Below are 20,005 nucleotides of genomic sequence, written 5' to 3'. Positions count from 1 at the left end.
AACAGAGGAACCTGGTGGGTTACAGTCTGTGGGGTTGCGAAGAGCTGGACACGGCGGAGAGACTGAGTACATGTGCACACACATCGTCACTCGCGCGCTTCCTCCCGCTGACATTCGTTCTTCATGGCTCGCACAGGTACATACTGGTTCAGAGATGTGCCAGTGTCCTGTATATATTAAGAAACCAGGCATAGGAACGGAAGCCGATTTCTCTCTTGTTGCCTTCAGCCACTTTTGGTCACTTCAGGCAGAAACAGCCCTCTCCTCACTGGAATTTTTCTGTGCACCATCCTGTAATTCAGGAACAGAGCAACAACCGTTTCAAAAATGTAGCGTGTGACAGCTGTGAAGAGGAATTCGCCTCCAGTGGGGGAAAATGCTGTGTTCCAAACGTACTGTTGATGTGCCTATTAATGGGGTTTGGGGAAGCTGAATGTGCCGCTTGCCATTTTGAGATAAAAGGCCCAAGATGTTGGTTTCCAAAGCCAGTGATGCAGTCCCTTCCCAGCCTCAGCCTCGCCTCCCCAGCAGGACTGGTGTCACGTGGTGCAGGGTCTCCTCCACATCTGGGCCTCCTGCAAAGAAGGGCCTTCCAGGGGGCTGTGTCCTAGCGGAAAAGGGTGAGGTCCAGTGTGGGGAGACCACAGAAGACCTTCCGGCTTCGGGCCAGCCAGGCTGGATGCAGAAAGAGAAGGGGGGACCCAAGGGCTCTGTGGTAGGAGCAGCAGCAGTTCTGTGTTCAGGGTCTGTGAAGGAGAGGCTCTGGTAGTTCAGGATCCAGAACAAGTATCTATAGGATGTTCCCCTAAACTCTAAAGGGCTCTCCCCCCTCCCCCCCTCCTCTGTGTGGGCACAGGCTTGTGCATACACGCAGGCACACACACAAAGGCCTGACATCTGGAGCTGCCACAAATCTTCGCTCCCACCCACGCCTGCCCCAGTGATCCTTGTCTTGATTAATTTATCCTCACTCAATTAAAGCAGGTAAAAATGATTCCCCAAACCAGACACCTCTCACCTTTCTAGAAGTACCTCCAGCCTCTTGCTCTACCATCCCTCTCTTGGGTCACACTATCTTTGGGGAGATATTCAGTATGGGTTTATTAAACACTCTGACCCCATCTTGAAATAATCCATGTGAGTATTGAAATTAATTACCCTCCAGATGGATCTCCTGCAGAAAAAAAAAAGCTCCACTAACCTGACGAAGTTGGTTACAGTTGTGAAAAACATGTAAAATCAAAGAAATTTCTTTTGTTTGTTTAATGTATGCTTAGAATACCAAAGAGAAGTTCCAACAAATTCAAATATCAGATTGGAAAAACATGATTTAACCTAACATTCTGCCAGTTGACCAGACAGAAAAGAGCTGGCACAAAACTGTTTGTTGTTTTAACTTGTAGTTGAGGGAGTTGATGCGTCTGGAGTGTGGCATGGTAAGAACAGCTCTGGACAGAAAGCAGAGGTCTGTGCTCTAATTCTGACTTCCTTATACCAAGCAGGTCAAGACTCTATTTTTCTCGTCTGTAAAGTGGGGGCGATACCGTTGCTCAGAGGTGTTGTAAACACTGCGAGACATGACCAGCCCAGTCCTTGACCAGAGGTTGGATGCTCAGAAACTTACCCACTCTCTGAGGACCTTAGACTCCCTGTCTTAGCTCAGGCTGCTATAACATAATACTGTAGACTGGGATGCTTAAACAACAGATAGTTACTTTTCAAAGTTCCAGAGGCTGGAAGGTCTATGATCAAGGTGCCAGCAGGTTTGTTTCCTGGTTTGTTTCCAGGGCTCTCTTCCTGGCTTGCAGGTGGCCACCTTCTCACTGTCCTTGCATGGCTGAGAGAAAGAGAGAGCAAACTCTGGTCTCTCATCCTCTACTTATAAGGACACCAATCCCATCAAAGGGGCTCCACCCTCATGACTTTATCTAAGCCTGGTTATATCCCAAATATTCCTCTTCCAAATACCATCACAGGTGGTAGGGGAGCCAGGTAGGGCTTCAGCATGTGAATGTTGGGGGCACACAAACATTCAGTCCTTAACACTCCCCATCAGGTACTGAGTTAAATTGGCACTTCTCAGTCATGTGACTCAGTCTCCCCGAACATCCCCCGATCCTGCCTTTCTGACCCCGTTGCCCACTCCTCCTGTCTGTGAGTAGTTGTCTATGTTTCCCTCATGTGCTTCCACCCCCAGGATGTGAGCCTTCTAAGGGCAGACACTGTGTCTCGCTAATCTCTGAACTGTATTGACTCAACACGTGAGAGCCAAAAAAAAAAGTAGGGCGCGGCCGGCTCAGTTTCGATGACGTCTCTGGTTGGGTCCCAAGTACCAGCCTCATGCTCCTAGAGGCATTTCTGGTCCATGTGCTCACTCTGCAAACAAATCTCCTGGTCAGAATAAAGGTCATCTCTCTTAGTGGTCAAATATTTTTGCTGAAATGTAAAATTTGTTTTTCTTTACGTGAGGCTGTGCTCTGAGGGCCTGTTGAGAAGAGCGCTCTCTCAAGAGACTGAGGGAAGGGTCCCAGCACCGGCCCCGACCCCAGGCCTGCATCTTGGCTCAAGGCCAAGGAAGGACATTATCAGCCACTTGAATGAGAGGCTCCCAAGAGAGAAACAAGAGCAGCTGTGAGGCAATGCTCTGTGGGCCTGATGTGAGGGGAGCTCGTCCCTTGGAAGGATCTCCCAAGACAACGTGACCCTCCCTTTCTGCCCCTGTCACTGAGGCGTTCCCCAGGATTGGACTCTGCAGAAGGAGAGGGAAGCTGAGGGCAGACTGGAGTCTGTGGAGTGAGCTGCTGTGTTGGGAACACAGTCAGGGCTGTGGACTGGGTGGGCCTCCAGTCAAGTGCTGTGTTCACAGATGCTGACATTTGAAAGTCACCAACCCTTGAGAAAGTGTTGTTCATTTTACCAAATGACCCTTTTTTTTTTTAATTGGAGTATAATTGCTTTAAAATGCTGTGCTAGTTTCTGCCATACAACAAAGTGAATCAGCTTTATGTATACATATAATCCCTTCCCTCTTGAGCTACCTCCCACCTACTCCCATCCCATCCCGCTCCTCTAGGTCATCGCAGATGACCCTTTAAACCTCAAGAGCGAGTTCTAGGTAAATCCCCTAGGTGACCGTGGATGCCTGGGAGAATCCTCCAGACAGATCTGCTCAGTGTCTGGAACTTAGGCAGGGAGTAAACTGAATTACTGCTTCCCAGGTGGCTCAGTGATAGAGAATCTGCCTGCAATACAGGAGATACAGGTTCTATCCCTGGGTCGGGAAGATACCCTGGAGGAGGAAATGGAAACCCACTCCAGTATTCTTGCCTGGAGAATCCCATGGACAGTGGAGCCTGGCAGGCTACAGTCCATTGGCTGACAAAGAGTGAGACATGACCTTGTGACTGAGAGTGCTCAAATGAAATTACTACTTCAAAAAAAAAATGTTGTTTGCAATATGTAAATTATTACTCCAATAGGCTTTCTAGTCTTCAGTTGGAGCTGTATCATATATATTGGGTTGGCCAAAAAATTCATTCAGGTAGTGAATATGTTGTTCAATACAGTTCTTGGTGTATATGAAAAAATATGTATTTTATTTTTACTTAAAACTGGATGAACTTTTTGGCCAGTCCAATAACTCAGCTTGTGTAGATTCAGCTCTTTACATCAAGAACGACAGACACGTACACACACACACGCACTCTCTTCCTTTGTGCTGGTCCCACAGCCGGCTTCTCTACTCAGACGCATTCAGCCCCATCTTATGTAGGTTGGGAGCCTCACATCCCCGCCAGCAGTGCCAGGGCCTGTGTGCCTCTCCCGCAAGGGAAGAGCATCGTGTTATGTCCTTGCATTTAAACATTTGGGATTTTCTGGTTTCACAACATGACCCTAACCTCAGGTCACCAGGGCCATCTGTGTTAATGCTGTCCCAGCCATCTGCCCGGCACTGGACAAGAGCTGCCTGGACTCCACGGACAGGCAGTGTGTTCTTGCCTATAGGGTATTCAGAAGGTGGTTTGACTTTAGCTGATAGTTTGACCTTTTAATTTGAAAATCAGACTACGGGTGAGACGTGACCCCACTACACTAAAAGAATGACCCTGCCGAGGAGAGAGCAAAGTTAAAACGGAGAAGGGATCACTTCTGAATGACCCCTTTGCCATGACTGTTGCACTCTCCGAAGACCCAGAATGTGTTCTGAGCCTTTGTCCTTTCTCCTGGGTGTCATCAGCTTCTGACTCAATAAGTGGATTTATATCAGGAGTAGCTACCATGGCTCCCCGTGTTGCTAAGAAGCCCCTGGTTGGCCATAGCCTTAAAAACGAACAACTCTGGAATACGCATATGCTAATTTGATGTATTTTTAAAGCTAGAGGCTGCCTGTTGACTAAGATATGTTAAGGCTCATTTGCACTAGTTCTTGATAACTGTAATATTTTTAAAGGATGACTAATAGAATCATAGGAGTCTCTGGAATGAAAATATCTCTTTTTCATCATCATGCCTGTTTTATCCTCCAGATAAGCACTGGACACAGTGGTCATCAAGGTCTCAGTTGAAATTCTGACTCTGCCCTTGATTAGCAGAGTGACCATGGCTAAACTCTGGGCCTCAGGGTCCCCATGGTTGACAATAGCTGCCCATTGCACAAACTTGTTATCAAGGCAAATGAAAACAAGGTTGCACTGTGTAGCACAGGGAACTCTGTTCAATATCCTGTAATAAAGCATAATGGAAAAGAATATGAAAAATAATATGTATGTATGTGTGTAACTGAATCACTTTGCTGTACAGCAGAAACTAACACAGCATTGTAAATCAACTATAATTTTTAAAAATTATTTAATTTGGGACTTCCCTGGCAGTCTTGTGGTGCTTTCAATGCAAGGGGCATGGGTTCAGTCCCTGGCCACGGAAGAAAAATTGCACATACCATGTGACCAAAAAAAAAAAACAACTGTTTTTTTGAATTACAAAGAGCCCTGTGATAACATAAATAAAGAAACTATTAAAATTATTCTTAAGAATAAAATTTTAAAAGGCAAATGAAATCCTGTACAGAAAAGATTTTGACTAATTGTGAAGTGTTGTAAGTAAATAAAATATTCTGTGTTGAAAGCAGAAAATAAATATGATGCAACCATAACTAGCACCTCAGATATTCCTGACTCCTTTGGAAAAGCCTTGGGGGAGGATCCTTAATGTGCCTGAAGTCATGAAGGGTTTCAGTCCTGGTGATGTTCCTTTGCTCTAGTAAGCTTCCAGACCTTTGTCTTCACAGGTATCTCATTCTTGCAGATAATTAGAGTTTAGTGACTCTTCCCTCCCACTTCCTTTTTCTCTGTGAAATCACTGGCCCTCCTACATCCTTATGATGGCGGAGAAGCAAGACTTCTCCCACAACTCCCATGGATCTCCACGGCCCCCAAGTGGACCCTGCGTTTGGGATCTTGTCTTCCACTGCCTGCTTATTTTTCAGTTCATATCATCTACCTTGTTGGTTCTGGTCTTGTCTGGATCGAACTGGGAAGAAGGACCTCTGGTTGGGTTCTAACCACCTGCACTCCCACAGGGAGAAGGCTCAGGAGAGGTTGAACCCAAGGACATTTTAAATGCACGTACTTTCATCAGAGTTATGTTACCATGAAAGAATTTTAGAGAAACCATCTTCAGGAACAAATTCTACTGAACCAGTTTGGTTTCATGTTGATTTTTTTTTGAATATAGTACAGTTGAATTTTATCTCCATCAGGTTTATTTCCCATTTAACTTTTACTGCAAAGCTTGGATTCAGTTTTTTGTGCATGCTGTGTGTTACTGACCATAGCTTCTTCTATAGAGAGCTCTCTTGTGGCTTTTCTCTTCATCAAGACCAATTCTCTAGGTTAAATTTTGCAAGTCTAAATGCTCTTATGAAAACTGGATTCTTTTGTCAAAATTTAGACAATGCTAAATTATTATTATTGTTTAGTCACTAAGTCACGTCCCACTCTGCGACTGCATGGACTATAGCACATCAGGCTTCTCTGTCCTCCACTATCTCCCAGAGTTTGCTCAAATTAATGTCCATTGAGTTGGTGATGCTATCTAACTATCTCATCCTCTTTCACCCGCTCTGACCCTCAATCTTTCCCAGCATCAGAGTCTTTTCCAGTGAGTCAGCTCTTCACATCAGGTGGCCAAAGTATTAGAGCTTCAGCTTTAGCATAATTTAGTATCCAACATAATACTAAATTATACCGCATGCCATTTTAACTGTTACCAATTTTACTCTGATTTGATTCTTTCTACTGGTAGTAGCCAAATTATGGTTAATATTAGAGCTAGAGATAGAAGCAGAGGTAGAGTGGAAGGAAATAGCCTGGAGTCAAAATGGTAGGGCTTTCAGGGCCATTAATCATTAGGGAAATGCAAATCAGACCATAGGAGATGCCACTTCATACCCACTAGGACGGCAGTAATAATTTTTCTCATGGAAAATAACAGGTGTTGGCAAGGATGTGGAGAAATTGGAACCCTTGAATGTTGTTGATGGGAATGTAAAAGTGTTTCAGCTGCCATGGAAAACAGTTTGGAGGTTCCTCAGAAAGTTAAGCATGCAATTACCAGATGACCCAGAAATACCACTCCTTGGTATTTCCCCAAAGAATTAGAAACAGGTATTCAGTCAAAAACTGGTACGCAAATATTCATATCAGCACTATACATGATAGACACAAGGTGGAAATAATCCAAGTATACATCAACAGATGAATGAATAAGAAAAGTGCGGTGGATCCATGCAACGAAATATTATTCAGCCATAAAAAGGAATGATGTACTGACACGTACTACAACATGAATTAGCCTCGAAAACATAATGTAGGTGAAAATTCACAAGACAAAAAAATCATATATTGTATGATTCCATTTATGTGAAATATCCATAATATACAAGTCCGCAGAGACAGAAAGCAGACAGATAAGTGGTTTCCAGGGGTGGGAGAGGGGAGGAAGTGACTGTGTAATGCGTGTAGCATTTCCTTATGGACTGGTGAAATGTTCTGAAACTAGATAAAGGTGATGGTTTCACAATGTTGTGAATGTACTAAATGCCACTGAATTATATATAGACTTTAAGATGGTTAATCCCATGTTATGTGAATTTTACGTCAAAAAGATGAAAGTGAAAGTCGCTCAGTTGTGTCCAACTCTTTGGGACCCCATGGACTATACAGTCCCTGGAATTCTCTAAGCCAGAATACTGGAGTGGGTAGCCATTCCCTTCTCCAGAGGATCTTCCCAACCCAGGGATCGAACCCAGGTCTTCTGCACTGCAGGCAGATTCTTTACCAGCTGAGGCACAAGGGAAGCCCAAGAATACTGGAGTGGATAGCCTATCCCTTCTCCAACGTATCTTCCCAACCCAGGGATCGAACCGGGGTCTTCTGCATTGCAGGTGGATCCGGTACCAGCTGAGCTACTAGGGAATCCTGGTAAAAGATAGTGGGGGCAAAATGACAGGTTGTGTTAATTTAAGGGCAGTAAAAATCACTGACCAGGAGTCATAAAAACTCTACTTAATGTCTCCTTTAAAGAAAACAACACAAACTTTATATAATATTTGCTTTTATAAAGACAGGTGTGTGTGGAAAAAAATATACGAGCAAGTAGGTTGCCTGTTTCTGAGCTATGCTGTGTCATAAGTGAAGCAGAGACTTCAAAGTAGATACATTTGAAAATGATGGGAAAATACTGAGTTGGGACTAGGTTTGGGGAACAGGAACAAAAAGAAAGAGGAGACTTTGTGAGAACTAGAAGAAGCGTTGTGGTTTGATGGGGGCTGTGGGGTGTCAGGGGCACTGAAAAAGCCTCCTTTTGAATATTATTTACTTGGTTGTGTCTCTGGTTGTTCTGTGTGGGCTCCAGAGCAGGCAGGCTCAGTAGTGGTGGCACATGGGCTTCGTTGCCCCATGGCGTGTGGGATCTTAGTTCCCCAACCAGGAATGGAACCTATGTCCCCTACATTGGAAGGCAAAATCTTAACCACTCGATCACCAGGAAGTCCCTGAAAAAAAGCTCTTGAAGCAAAGACAAATCCAGCTAAAAGCCTTGAAAACGGTGTTTGTCACTTTTCTGCAGCCCAGCGTCCATTCCTCCTCTCCAAGGGCACACACATTTCCTTTGAGGGACGTTCTTCTCTCACAATGCATGTAAGTAGTAATTAAAGGTGCCCTGCCCACCCACTCTGAAATTCCCTGCTTCTAGACATCTCCCTCCTGGGACATTGACTCTTTGCAGGGAGTGATACTGCTGAGTGTGTAAAGAGCACATTGCTAGAGCAGCCCCCTGGTTTCCTCCCTGTATCCTACGCTCTTCAAGCCTGCTCCAGCCTCTCGTCCATTTGGGGAGCACCCCAGCATCCCTCTAATATAAGAGGAGTTAAGTTAGTCGAGGCTGGGTTGTTGCTTTAACCAAAGTATCCTGTTTGATACAAACATAAAACGCCAAGAAGTAGCTGCTGATGGGCATTTGGTCACTGGGAAAGACTTGCTGCGAGTCGTGGTGGGGGAATTAATCTCAGACAACATGTCCTGAACACCTATTGGGTGCCAAGCCTGGAGCCAGTTTGGTAGAGAGGTGCTGGAGAGAATCAAAGGGAATAACAGCTAAGTCTAGGTCCCATAGCTATAAAGTGATTTGATCTATTAATTCATCCAAGGGATCCAAGTCCCATAGGGAAGAATTGGACACCCACAGATTTAGGCCAAAGATGAGCATTAGTCAACTTTTTTTCCAACTGTCTTATAAACAGCCCAGCAACCATCTATCCTTGCTCATGTGAACTCCATATGCCCAAAGGTGGTGTGTGTGTGTGTGTGTGTGTGTGTGTGTGTGTGTGTCTGTGTGTGTCTGTGTGTGTGTGTGTGCACATGCCTGTCAGGAAGGATGTGAATGGGAGGGAGGTCCAAATTTTCCCTTGAGGGCTTTTCCTTTGGGCAATTCTGTTAGTATAGCCAGATGTTGATTATAAGTATGTTCAGAAGATAAAGACATACTGGCCTCTAGATTTTAGTGTGGTCTTCCAACTTCTTTCTTAGTAACAGGATTCATTAACCACTGACCACAACATGATATTGGACAAAATACCATCTAGATAAGTAAAGAACTAGAAGATATCACTTCTGCCTTCTGGGAGTCAGGAGTAAAACAGGCCTAGATGCTAACTCTTAAGAGTAACTTTTAAAAATGTAGACATGAATGCAAATTAGTATAGTGAAAACTCAGTATTGAAACATGAAGCAAGCTATAAAGTTTTACTATAAGACATAAATACCTGAATAATGGAGAGATACACCATGTTTTTGAATGGGACAAGTAAAACTGTAAAGATGTCAATTCTTCCCAAAGTAGTATGTGTTTGGTGTGTTTCCAATTTAAAAATCCTAAATTTTTCATAGAACAAGCTAATCCTATAGTTCATCTGGAAACTAAAATGCCAAAAGTCTGCCAAGAAAATGTTGAGTGAGGTAAGCCTGTACTCTCAAAATACTCCATAAAGCTACGTTATTTAAAGGGATACCATATTGGTATAAGAATAGACAAAGAAATTGATGAACCAGAATAGAAAATACAGAAACTAATCCAAATATTTCATTGAGAACTTGGTATATATTTAAAATGACAGTTAAAAACAGTAGGGAAAGGATGGGCCATTTATGGTAAAAGGACAATTAGCTAACTGTCAGGAAAAAAATGAATGAAATCTTCACATCATTTTCAAAAATAAGTGAACTTAGAAGAGTAATATATTTTTAAAAACTATAGGAATAACAGAAAGAAGTATTGGGAATATACTTATAATTGGGTGTTGGAATAGTTTCTTTTGAAACAAAATGCAAAACGCAAAGGTTTTAACAGAGAAAATTAACAAATTTAACCGCAACACATAAAATTTATATAAAGTGAAAGACAAAATTAAAATATGCAATACAGTACATGGTAGTTAAAAGAAAAAAGGAGATGTTTTCAGATGTTAAGATCCCAGACTAGGCCTTTCCCACTTCCACACTAGCTCTTCTCCTGCAGCCCCTCCATAAAGGGCGGGGCGGTGGGTGGGGATGGTGGGTCTCCGGCCTTACAGCTCTCCTTTCTGCCGCTGCTCATCCCAAACCATGGCTGTGAGAGTCATCTCATGATGACTGCAGTAGGTGCTCAGCACATGCTTGTGAAGTTAATTCACACACACACACACACACACACACACAAATAAATGGGATAGACTGGGAGAAAACCGTTGCAAAATATAATATATATAATGACTTAATGTAGGGATGATAAAAAGGAAAAAAGAGAAGTGTAATAGAAAATGGATGAAGGATATGAATAGACAGTTCACAGAAAAGAAATACAAATTGCTAATAAGCATATGAATCAAGGAAATGCAAATTCAAATTAGAAACTTTTGGCCATAGATTGGATCAACCTTAAGAAACACAGATTGAAGTGAAACATCCATTTTTTGCCTATCAAAGTAGCCAAAATGTAAAAGATTGATAACACCAATTATTGATGAGAGTGAGGAAGACAGGCACTTTCATACACAATTGGTGGGAATGTAAATTTGTCCCTCTTTTGGGGGAGGCAGTTTGGTGATACAATAACATTTAAAATGCTCATAGCTCTTGTGTGTTTTTTTAATATTTATTTATTTCTGGTTTCCATGGATCCTAGCTGTGGCTCTCAGGCTTAGTTTTCCTGTGGCTCGTGGTATCTCTGTTGCCCGACCAAGGCTTGAACCCAAGGCCACTGCATTGGAAAGTGGATTCTTAGCCACTGGACCACCAGGGAAGTCCCAAGCTCTAGGTTTTATTTCTCATCCTCTCGGCCCCCTCTGTATTTCCCCACATCACTGTGTAGTCAAGGCCTGGCTTCTTTTTTGCATATGCTGTGCTTAGTCGCTTAGTTGTATCTCACTTTTTGTGACCCCATGGACTGTAGCCTGCCAGGCTCCTCTGTCCATGGAATTCTCTAAGCAAGAAGGCTGGAGTGGGTTGCCATTCCCTTCTCCCAGGGATCCTCCTGACCCAGGGATCGAACCTGTGTCTCCTGCATTGCAGGTGAATTCTTTACTGTCTGAGCCACCAGGAAAGCCCCTCTTTATAGCATAGCACCAGGCTTCCAAGGAAGTACAAGAAGAAGCTGCCAGATTCCTGACGGGCCAGGCCCAGATCTGGGCAGTAGGCTTCCCACCACGTCCTACCAGTCCAAACAAATCACAGGCCCGCCTGGACTCAGGATATGCAGACGTTTCTAGCTCCTAATGGGAAGAGTGGCTTTCGGGGACAGGAATAGGTAGAATTATTGGCAGCCGTATTTTCGGATGAACTACCCCATAGGTAGGTAGAGTAAAACATATTCCTCCATGTATTATTTCAGCAGCATTTCTTAAATGTTTCCACATTCATACACATTTCAAATGTTCTGTTGTTTCGGTCCAGATTTCTTCGCTGAGCTAAACCATGTAACTAGGCACCTATTCTGGTTTTTCATTTCTTAATGTTTTTCTTATGATCTGTGGATTGGTTATGTAAACAAACAAAAACACACAGTAAAGCTCCACTACAGTAAATGCTATGCAGAAACTCAATTTTGTGAGCCCGCGTGTTGTGTTACCATTAAGTTAATTAAAGACAGTGTTTTATCAGTAGGTGGTAGTGTCATAAAATGATAGATTATGAAACCTCCTCTGTGCACAATTGACTTTACACTGAAGGTTCCAGATGACCCTGAGGCAGTCGCTTATTCTTATACACACTCGCGCATGCACATATGCACACACGACTTGAGAATTTCATCCCAACCCAGTCTGAGAACAGTGCTAAGCAGCCTGGAAAGAGATCAGCAGCCAAACCAATCATGCCACAGCCAAGTTCATGTTATTATGATGCATATATTTTAACCATATCTTTGTCTTTTCAGAGGGCTTCCCTTGTGGCTCAGCTGGTATAGAATCCACCTGCAGTGCAGGAGACCCCTGTTTGATTCCTGGGTTGGGAAGATTCCCCTGGAGAAAGGAAAGGCTACTCACTGCAGTAATCTGGCCTAGAGAATTCCATGGACTATATAGTCTATGGGGTTGCAAAGAGTTGGACACTACTGAGCGACTTTCACTTTTCACACCAGTGGGTCTGTATTCTTCATCCTCAAGTCCTCCCTACGTGTTCAGTGTGTGTCTAGAGCCATGAGGACAGACACAAGGGAGAAATGAGCCTGGCTGCTGCAGGTGGCAGGGAGGAGTGTTCTTGAAAAGAGCATATTTTAATGAAGCCTCAGGAGTGCCAGAATGGAGTTACATTGCGGGGACACAGAGAAAGGGCAGCTCCCCCAACAATCTGATTGGAAGTGACTCTTGAGAGACAGGTAGTAGCTGGGCAGGAGAAAAAATTGGATGTAAAAAGAGAGAAAGAGGGACTTCGAATGCAGCAGACTCAGGTTCAATCCCTGGTCAGGGGACTAAGATCCCACACGCCACAGGGCTACTAAGCCCACGTGCCACAACTTCTACAAAAACCGCAACTAGAGAGAAGCCCAAACACCACGACAAAGAGCCTGCTTGGGGCAACTGAGACTCAATGCAGCCAAAAATAAATAAATATAATTTTTTAAATGAATAATTATTTAAAAGAGAGAAGGAGAGAGCATTCCAGGCAGAAGAAACAGCCTGAGCAAAGGTAGTTGGGATAAAAATAGCTCCTCAGTGGAGCTGAGCTGGTGGTTCAGGTTTTTTGGAGCTTAGGCAGAAAAGGTAGGCAGGCACCAGAGTGGTGGTGGGCCTCCTAAGCCAAGCTACTAGGACTCAAGCAATGGAGGACTGTGGCCAGGTTATGTGTTAGTTATCCCTCCACTGGTTGGGGGATGACAGAGTCGGCGGGAACAAGACTAGAGGCTAAGAGGCCACTTGAGGGGAGCAGTTGCCAAGATTCAGAGGTGCTGACAGAACCTTGAATCTGGAGCATGGCCTCAGGGTCATCACATGTGTCATGATTATACAGGAAATCTGTGACTAGCCAAATGGAAACTTTATTCTTTTGTCATCTTCTCTAAGATTATATTGTATTCCAAACAAGATGAGAAAATTTTGTATTCCAAACAAGATCAGAAAATAAGTAGATGAAATTTAACCCATTTTTCTGACATTTTTAACCTCAGAATATTTCCATTTTTAATTTACATTATAAACAAAATTTTCTCCCAATTTTTCCTCCAGGAGCGATTGGAAGTTGAGTTCCTTGGACCACTCCCCTACCCCTATGCACAATTTATTGTCCAACTTAGTAGTCTGACCATCATCTTCCTCATTTTTCAGCAGGATTTTTGTTGTTTAGTTGCTTAGTCATGTCTGACTATTTAGTGACCCCCATGAACTATAGCCTGCCAGTCTCCTCTGTCCATGGGATTTCCCAGGCAAGAATACTGGAATGGGTTGCCATTTCCTTCTTCAGGGGATCTTCCCAACCCTGGGATTGAACCCAGGTCTCCTGCATTGCAGGTGGATACTTTACCACCGAGTCGCCTGGAAAGCCCCTAAGTAGTCTGAAACCCTTCATAAATTCTATTATTAAATCTTGTATAGTATTCAACTGTCCAATTGACATTATTTTTATAGGCTTGCTTTCTGTTGCTGTCATAATCCACTCATCTCTTATAAATGCCTTTGCCTGCTTTCCAAAGGCCATGGCCTCTGCACTGAGATTTGCACCTGTGGTGTGACATTGTCAAGTGATTTCATGTCCTTAGGTCTTAAAATACTCTTCCTTGTCCTCCCTGCCCCCACAGAAGAAGCGTGTCTGGGAACTGGCTTGCTTAAGGTGATAACTTCCCTTTTCTTAAACCTGTGTGATGAATTAATTAACAGAGTTAATGAATTACCAGGAAGAAAAAAAAAGTAAATCTGGTTTAAGGAGAGGATCTAGGATCATCTGGTCTGATAGAAAAGATAGTCTCGAATCGGCAAACACACATTAAGGTAAATTCTTAACAAAATGTTTACCACTGTGAAATGCTGCAGAGATGAAGGATTGACGTCAGTACCAAATCCTGCTTGACCATCAAGCTGGGGCTCAAAGCCGAAGAAGAGAAACAGATAGCAGTTTCAGGAGAAGGGATCATCTTGCAAACTGTAATTGTGAACTGTAATCATTTCTTAATTCTAACTTGGAGCACCTTGTTTTTCCCAGTAATTAACTAGTTTGTGATTTTTGCACTTTCCTCTGACGACCAGAGTCACTCTGTGTTTTCACGAAGGACAGTTGTTAGGGTGGTGTCGTGCCTTGCTTGTGCTAACAAGACTTTATCCTTCATTAATCCAACAAATATTTACATTGCTCTGCCCTTCCAGCACATTCTCTGGAGCATACAATGCTGCCCCCACAAAACACACAGACACGCACAAGGCACTCAACAGACTCTCAGGAGCTTTGCAGCCCTTCCCAGTTTAACAAAGGCAGCAGGTTTGTGTTCATGGGGTCACCCCTGCAGCTGGCTGCCTTATTAGGGGAAGGCAAATAAGTGAGCATTTAGTGTGCATAGGCGCCTACTAGCTATTTTATATACATTAGCTCATTTGATAATGAGGCTAACCCTGTCAAGTAGCATGTGTTCAAAATGTACTAGTTGCTTTCTTTCTGTTCTACGTTATGGAAATAACCCACGTTGAATTAATTAACACCTTCAATTTGAAATCCTGTCTATATAAGCATGTCCTGGTTGGTTTCCAGAGCTAATCTAATGCATCAGTGGGAAAAGGAGTAAATCATGGCCTGGATGTAAGGTTGAACAAAATATCCTATTTGTGCTTAGTGGACAGAATTTGTCAGGGAAAAAAAAAAGATTGAAAAGCTTTTGCTCCAAGAGTTTTTTAGAGCGTTATTCCAAGAGTGTGGGAAAATTGACCTCTTCTCTCCTTCTTTCTCAGATACATCCCACCATTGATCTGGGGGAAAAGTGGACACATCCAAACAGCCTTGTATGGGAAGATGGGAAGGGTGAGGTCGCCACACCCGTATGGGCACCGGAAGTTCATCACCATGTCGGATGGAGCCACTTCGACCTTTGACCTCTTTGAGCCCTTGGCAGAGCACTGTGTGGGAGGTGAGCTAGTTCAGGTCGTGGGATTGGGCCAGCACTCAGGGAATGAGCACTAATCCCTGAGGGAGCTCGGTGTAAATGCTCAAGCCACTGACTCTCACCATTGCATCCTGGGGGCCCATAGGACATCAGCTGAGGTGCATCACTTAGGTACCACCTGCAAGGACTAGCTCCAGCGTGTGCTGGCTGAGCGCCTTGTAGGGCTCTGCAGAGAGCATTGTTGAATACAGATTTTTAGTCCTCTTGTGAAATAGAAAAGTTTGTGTAAGAACTTGGAGCCCAGGATCAGACCTCTGGTTTGATGACAGCAACAGAAGCTGGACTAGTCTAAGTATTTCATATATACTACCATCTCATTTAATCTTCACAACCACCCTGAAAAGTCAGTGCCTTATTATCCCTACTTTACTGAAGAGGAAACCGAAGCTTAGAGATGCAGTGTAGCTAGTCTTCTTTCTTGGACAACAGCAGGTAACAAAGGCTCTCAGGTACCCTCTGCTTAAATTTTCAGGGGTCTGGGACACCTATTTCTCAGAAACAACCACAGTTTCTATTGCTGATAAAACTCTCATTGTTCTGTCCAGGCTGCACAATAAACAGGCATTAAAAAGCTTCGCAATGAGGACTTTTGAGGAAGTGGTTAGATGGCAGCATCTTCTGTCGTTTCTACCAGAAGAGAACATGTCTTTTGATTTCTATAGTATTCAAAGGCACCTGGTTGTTTTTTTTCATAGGAGCTCAGTAAATATTTAGGGGCAAATTCCAGTAAGTACATTATTATATCTCTCAGTTATTTAAAGCACTTAGAACTGCTGAGTAGCTAGTGACAACGTAGCTTATGTTCCCTCTGTTGGGAATGCTTGTCCCAGACTTTCACATGACCGCTCCCTTGTCACTTAGCTCTGAGCTCAATGTCACTTCCTCGTAGGGATGGTCTCTGATCCTTCCCAGGAAATCCATCACACCTTCCTGCTCAGGTTCTTCATGGTAACTGCCACTCTCTAAATTTATGTCTGTAGTTGTTTATTATCTGCCTGCTAGAATGTTCGAATCCCCCAGAGTCCAATAAACAGTCACAGAAGGAATGAATAAATGAATAAGTTGGGAGTTCACGATGTGTTTTTAAGTCTTGTAGCTGATCTTGCAAATATTTATTTCTCTGCCATACCCAGTTAAATATTTTTTTTCCCTTGGCATCTAATGCTCTGACTTCTTCTACTATTGAACCACAAAATTTAATTTAACCAGTCTGCTCTTCTAGGACGGAGGTGGAAAGTTGAAAAAGACAAAACTTTTATTTATTTATTTATTTCAACTTGTCCTGTCTTTCTGTCACCCTGTGCCCAGAAAGAATTGATGAAGGTAGTTCTAGAAAGCAGTATTTGCATCCAAGAAATGCTTTAAGGAAAGCAGCCCTTTTTTCCCCCCTTTTTGATTTTTTTCTGACAACGAAAGGAATAAATACTCACTTTAAAAAATGTAGATAACATAGAAACTTTTTTTTAAAAAAAAGAGAAAATAATCATCAATAATCCTATACTCTGAATACCATTGTTAACATTTTGTTCCATTTACCTTCAGTTCTATGTAAAATAGAACTAAAAAATTTCAATTACTACACATTATAAGTATATCCCCATATCATTAAAAGTCTAAAGTGTCTTTAATAACAAAAGTTTAATGATGGCTTAATAGTCTACCATGTGGTCATGACATAATTTAATCATTCTATTTTTGAACATTTAGCGTGCTTATAATTTTGTTATTCTTAACTAATCCTTTGATAAGCATACTTATTCATAAAACTTAAGGCAGGATTCCAAAAACTGAAATTTCAAGGTTTATTAAAATCTTAATGTTCTTTATGCATTATTGCATAAGAATTTAAAAATTATTTGTCTCAACTTTTAGAAGGAAAATTTATGATTAAATTTAATAACCTAAATACCACTTTTCTTTTAAAGAAAAATTCATATTCATATTTTCAAGTTGGTAGTTCATACTCATGGTAGAAAATTCAAAAGTTACTGAAGGACATACAGTAAAAGTGTAGGTTCTCTCCCGCCCTTACACCCCAGGGTACCAACTGTTAGGACTCGTGTATGATTCCAGAGCTAGTGGATGCATTTATAAATATAGATGTCTTCCCCCACACCCAAATGATAGCATATCATAGCCTTTTTCTGCATCTTGCTCTTTCCCACTTAAAACCTATTGGAGAGCTTGCCTTAGCAGTGTATATAAAGATGTCTCATTATTTTTAAGGGCTACATAATATTTCTTCATTTGAATATGCAAAAACTTGTTTAACCAGACCCCTGTTTCTGGACATGTACATTATGTTCGGATTTTTGCCATTACAACCTATACTGCAGATGTATTGCTTTGTGTATGTACCATATATTTGTAGAATTAATACCTGAAAGTAAAATTGCTGGATCAAAGAAGTCTGTGCAAACACAGCTTTTTATTTTTCTGTTCATTGATTCATTCATACAGAATTTCATATAAAGAGTGATGCTCAGAAGTTTGTATGGCGGTTTGACAGTAATTTTATATCTGTTGAATCTAGTAATAAAAAATTGAGATTTGTAGTTCTTGATTTTATTTTTCTAGTAATTAATTTTTACAGTATTTTATTTTTCAAAAGCATCTGCCCATAATGGATTGGAACTTTTTAAAAACTGACCCTTCACCGTAAATAATTTGAGAAGCACTGACATAGACAGTTCCAACTAGAGGGGAAAGTTACTCTGTCTCAGAGAGTAGAGTGAAAAGATGAATGTTAAATTCTCTCCTACTGTTTTCTAAGCCAGTGAAGTATAATTGTGTCCATTTACCATGTCATCTATTTATTGGCTATCTCAGAATCTACTTCTCCACCCTACAGGTGACATTACCATGGTCATCTGCCCTGGAATTGCCAATCACAGCGAGAAGCAGTACATCCGCACCTTTGTCGACTATGCCCAGAAAAATGGCTATCGGTGCGCCGTGCTGAACCACCTCGGCGCCTTACCCAACATTGAACTGACCTCGCCACGCATGTTCACCTACGGTAAGCTGGGGCCACGGCCAAGCGGAGTCCCCCCTCCCCGCACCTTTTTCTTTTTCTGTTCCCACTGCAAGTGTGTTGCTATGTCTGTGTCTGCCTTACTTTTCTGAGTTTAGAGTTTGTGCCCATGTGCAAGAGCTGGTAAGGCATGCAGTTGTAACAGCAGGGCATTTAAGAAGCTATGCCTCCCAACAGCAGCTCAGTGGGGCCCTGCAACCACCGGGCGCTGGAACCACTCCGTCTCATCCCATCTCAGGGGCAAGAGCTAAAACTCACAGGGGACGGTCTTGCACAGCGCCCCCTGCTGGTACGTTAATGCCCTTCACTCATCACTCAGGCTCTTGTGACCTGCAGGCAAGCGTTGTGAAGAGGCTGGTGGATGCCAGTGGGAAGGGAATCTGGTACCTTAACAACCCAGTGGCTTTCAGGCTGCTTGAGGACAGGAATTGGATTTCATATTTAGACACATGCTTCTTGCTTTTCATTGAAGTCCTATGTTAGGTAAGGCTCTGTGTTCTGGACTGCTCATTCTTGAATCTTAACTCGCCCTTCAGATTAACTGTGAACACTCATAAATAATAAACACTTAAAATATGTGTCCGTATATATGTACCAACCTGTGGGGGGTTCATAACCAAATCAATTATAATGTGTTTTCATGGGAAACAAATGAAATTTATATCTATAATCTCACCATAACTAATTTTCTATTTCTTCATCCTCTCATTCTTTGATCTGTGTGTACACAGTTTTTGAGTGCAATCATAGGGTGTATGTCTATGGTGACTTAATTTAAATAACTTTATATTCACTAACATAAAGATGCATAGTCATTTAATCTTTTTAAAGAGCCACCTTGCTGTGATTACCCTGTTATAGTTTATGTAACCATTCCTCTTTGTAGTCATTTAGGTTATTTAAGTTTGTCAGTATTTGAAATAATGAGGCTATGAATATTTTTACATAGAATCTTTTTCTTTTCTTTAATGACTTCTTGGGAGTAAATTTCCAGGAGTAGAATTTTGGAGTCAGCATTTCTTATGCATGTTTATACATATTGTCAGATTGTCCTGCAGCAAGGTTGTTCTGGTTTATTCTGCCCTTGGTGGCATATACGGGCAGGTAGGGAAGCGTGAGCAGGTTCACCTGCTCTGTGCCTGGCTGGGGGCTCCCCATCCCACTCCTCCTCGGTGTACACTCCCACCTAAAGACACCCGTTTTACAGACTCTCTTCTGTACAACAGTTTGTTTAGTGGCTTGAAGATATAGGTGAAACTCCAGATCTACACATAAGACAGGAACATGGGACCCTGATGCAGGGAAAGATGGAGGGTAGGAGCAGAAGAGGGGGTGACAGAGGATGAGATGGCTGCATCACTGACTCAGGGAACATGAGCAAACTCCGGGAGATAGTGAAGGACAGGGAAGCCTGGTGTGCTGTAGTTCATGGGGTCACAGAGTTGGACACGACTTAGCAACTGAACAACAGGCACGTGGGGAATAGTGAGTAAGTGGGAGACAGGTTTGGGTCCAAAAGACAGAAACAGAATCTAACAAAAATGAAAACAATGGGGAATGATGATAAGGTCTGGGAATTCCCTGGTTCACCTTCCAATGCAGAGGGTGGTCAGGGAGCCAAGATCGTACATGCCTTGCAGCCAAAAAGCCAAAACATAAAACAGAAACAATATTATAACAAATTCAAAAAAGACTTTAAAACTGGACCACATCAAAAAAAAAAAATCTTAAAAAAAAATAAAGTCCTGTACTTGGATATACAGATTCATCTTCACGAGTAGAGAATGGGGAGGTGTG

General features: G+C 42.5%; 1 protein-coding gene across 2 annotated transcripts in view; it reads left to right on the top strand.

The window, feature by feature from the left end:
- The window catches only part of ABHD2 (abhydrolase domain containing 2, acylglycerol lipase), a 103,991-nt gene that overhangs the window by 52,411 nt on the left and 31,575 nt on the right, over window positions 1-20,005 (top strand). For both annotated transcript variants that reach the window (XM_081547198.1, XM_081547199.1), the window contains 2 exons: window positions 14,963-15,138; window positions 18,026-18,193. In XM_081547198.1, the coding sequence (XP_081403324.1) occupies window positions 14,963-15,138; window positions 18,026-18,193 (344 nt within the window). The remainder of the gene's footprint in view (window positions 1-14,962; window positions 15,139-18,025; window positions 18,194-20,005) is intronic.

Source organism: Giraffa tippelskirchi, chromosome 12 (genome assembly GCF_054371585.1).
Source record: "Giraffa tippelskirchi isolate mGirTip1 chromosome 12, T2T-mGirTip1v1.2.pri, whole genome shotgun sequence".
Classification (NCBI taxonomy): Eukaryota; Metazoa; Chordata; class Mammalia; order Artiodactyla; family Giraffidae; genus Giraffa; species Giraffa tippelskirchi.
This window is presented reverse-complemented; position numbering and strand designations above follow the sequence as displayed.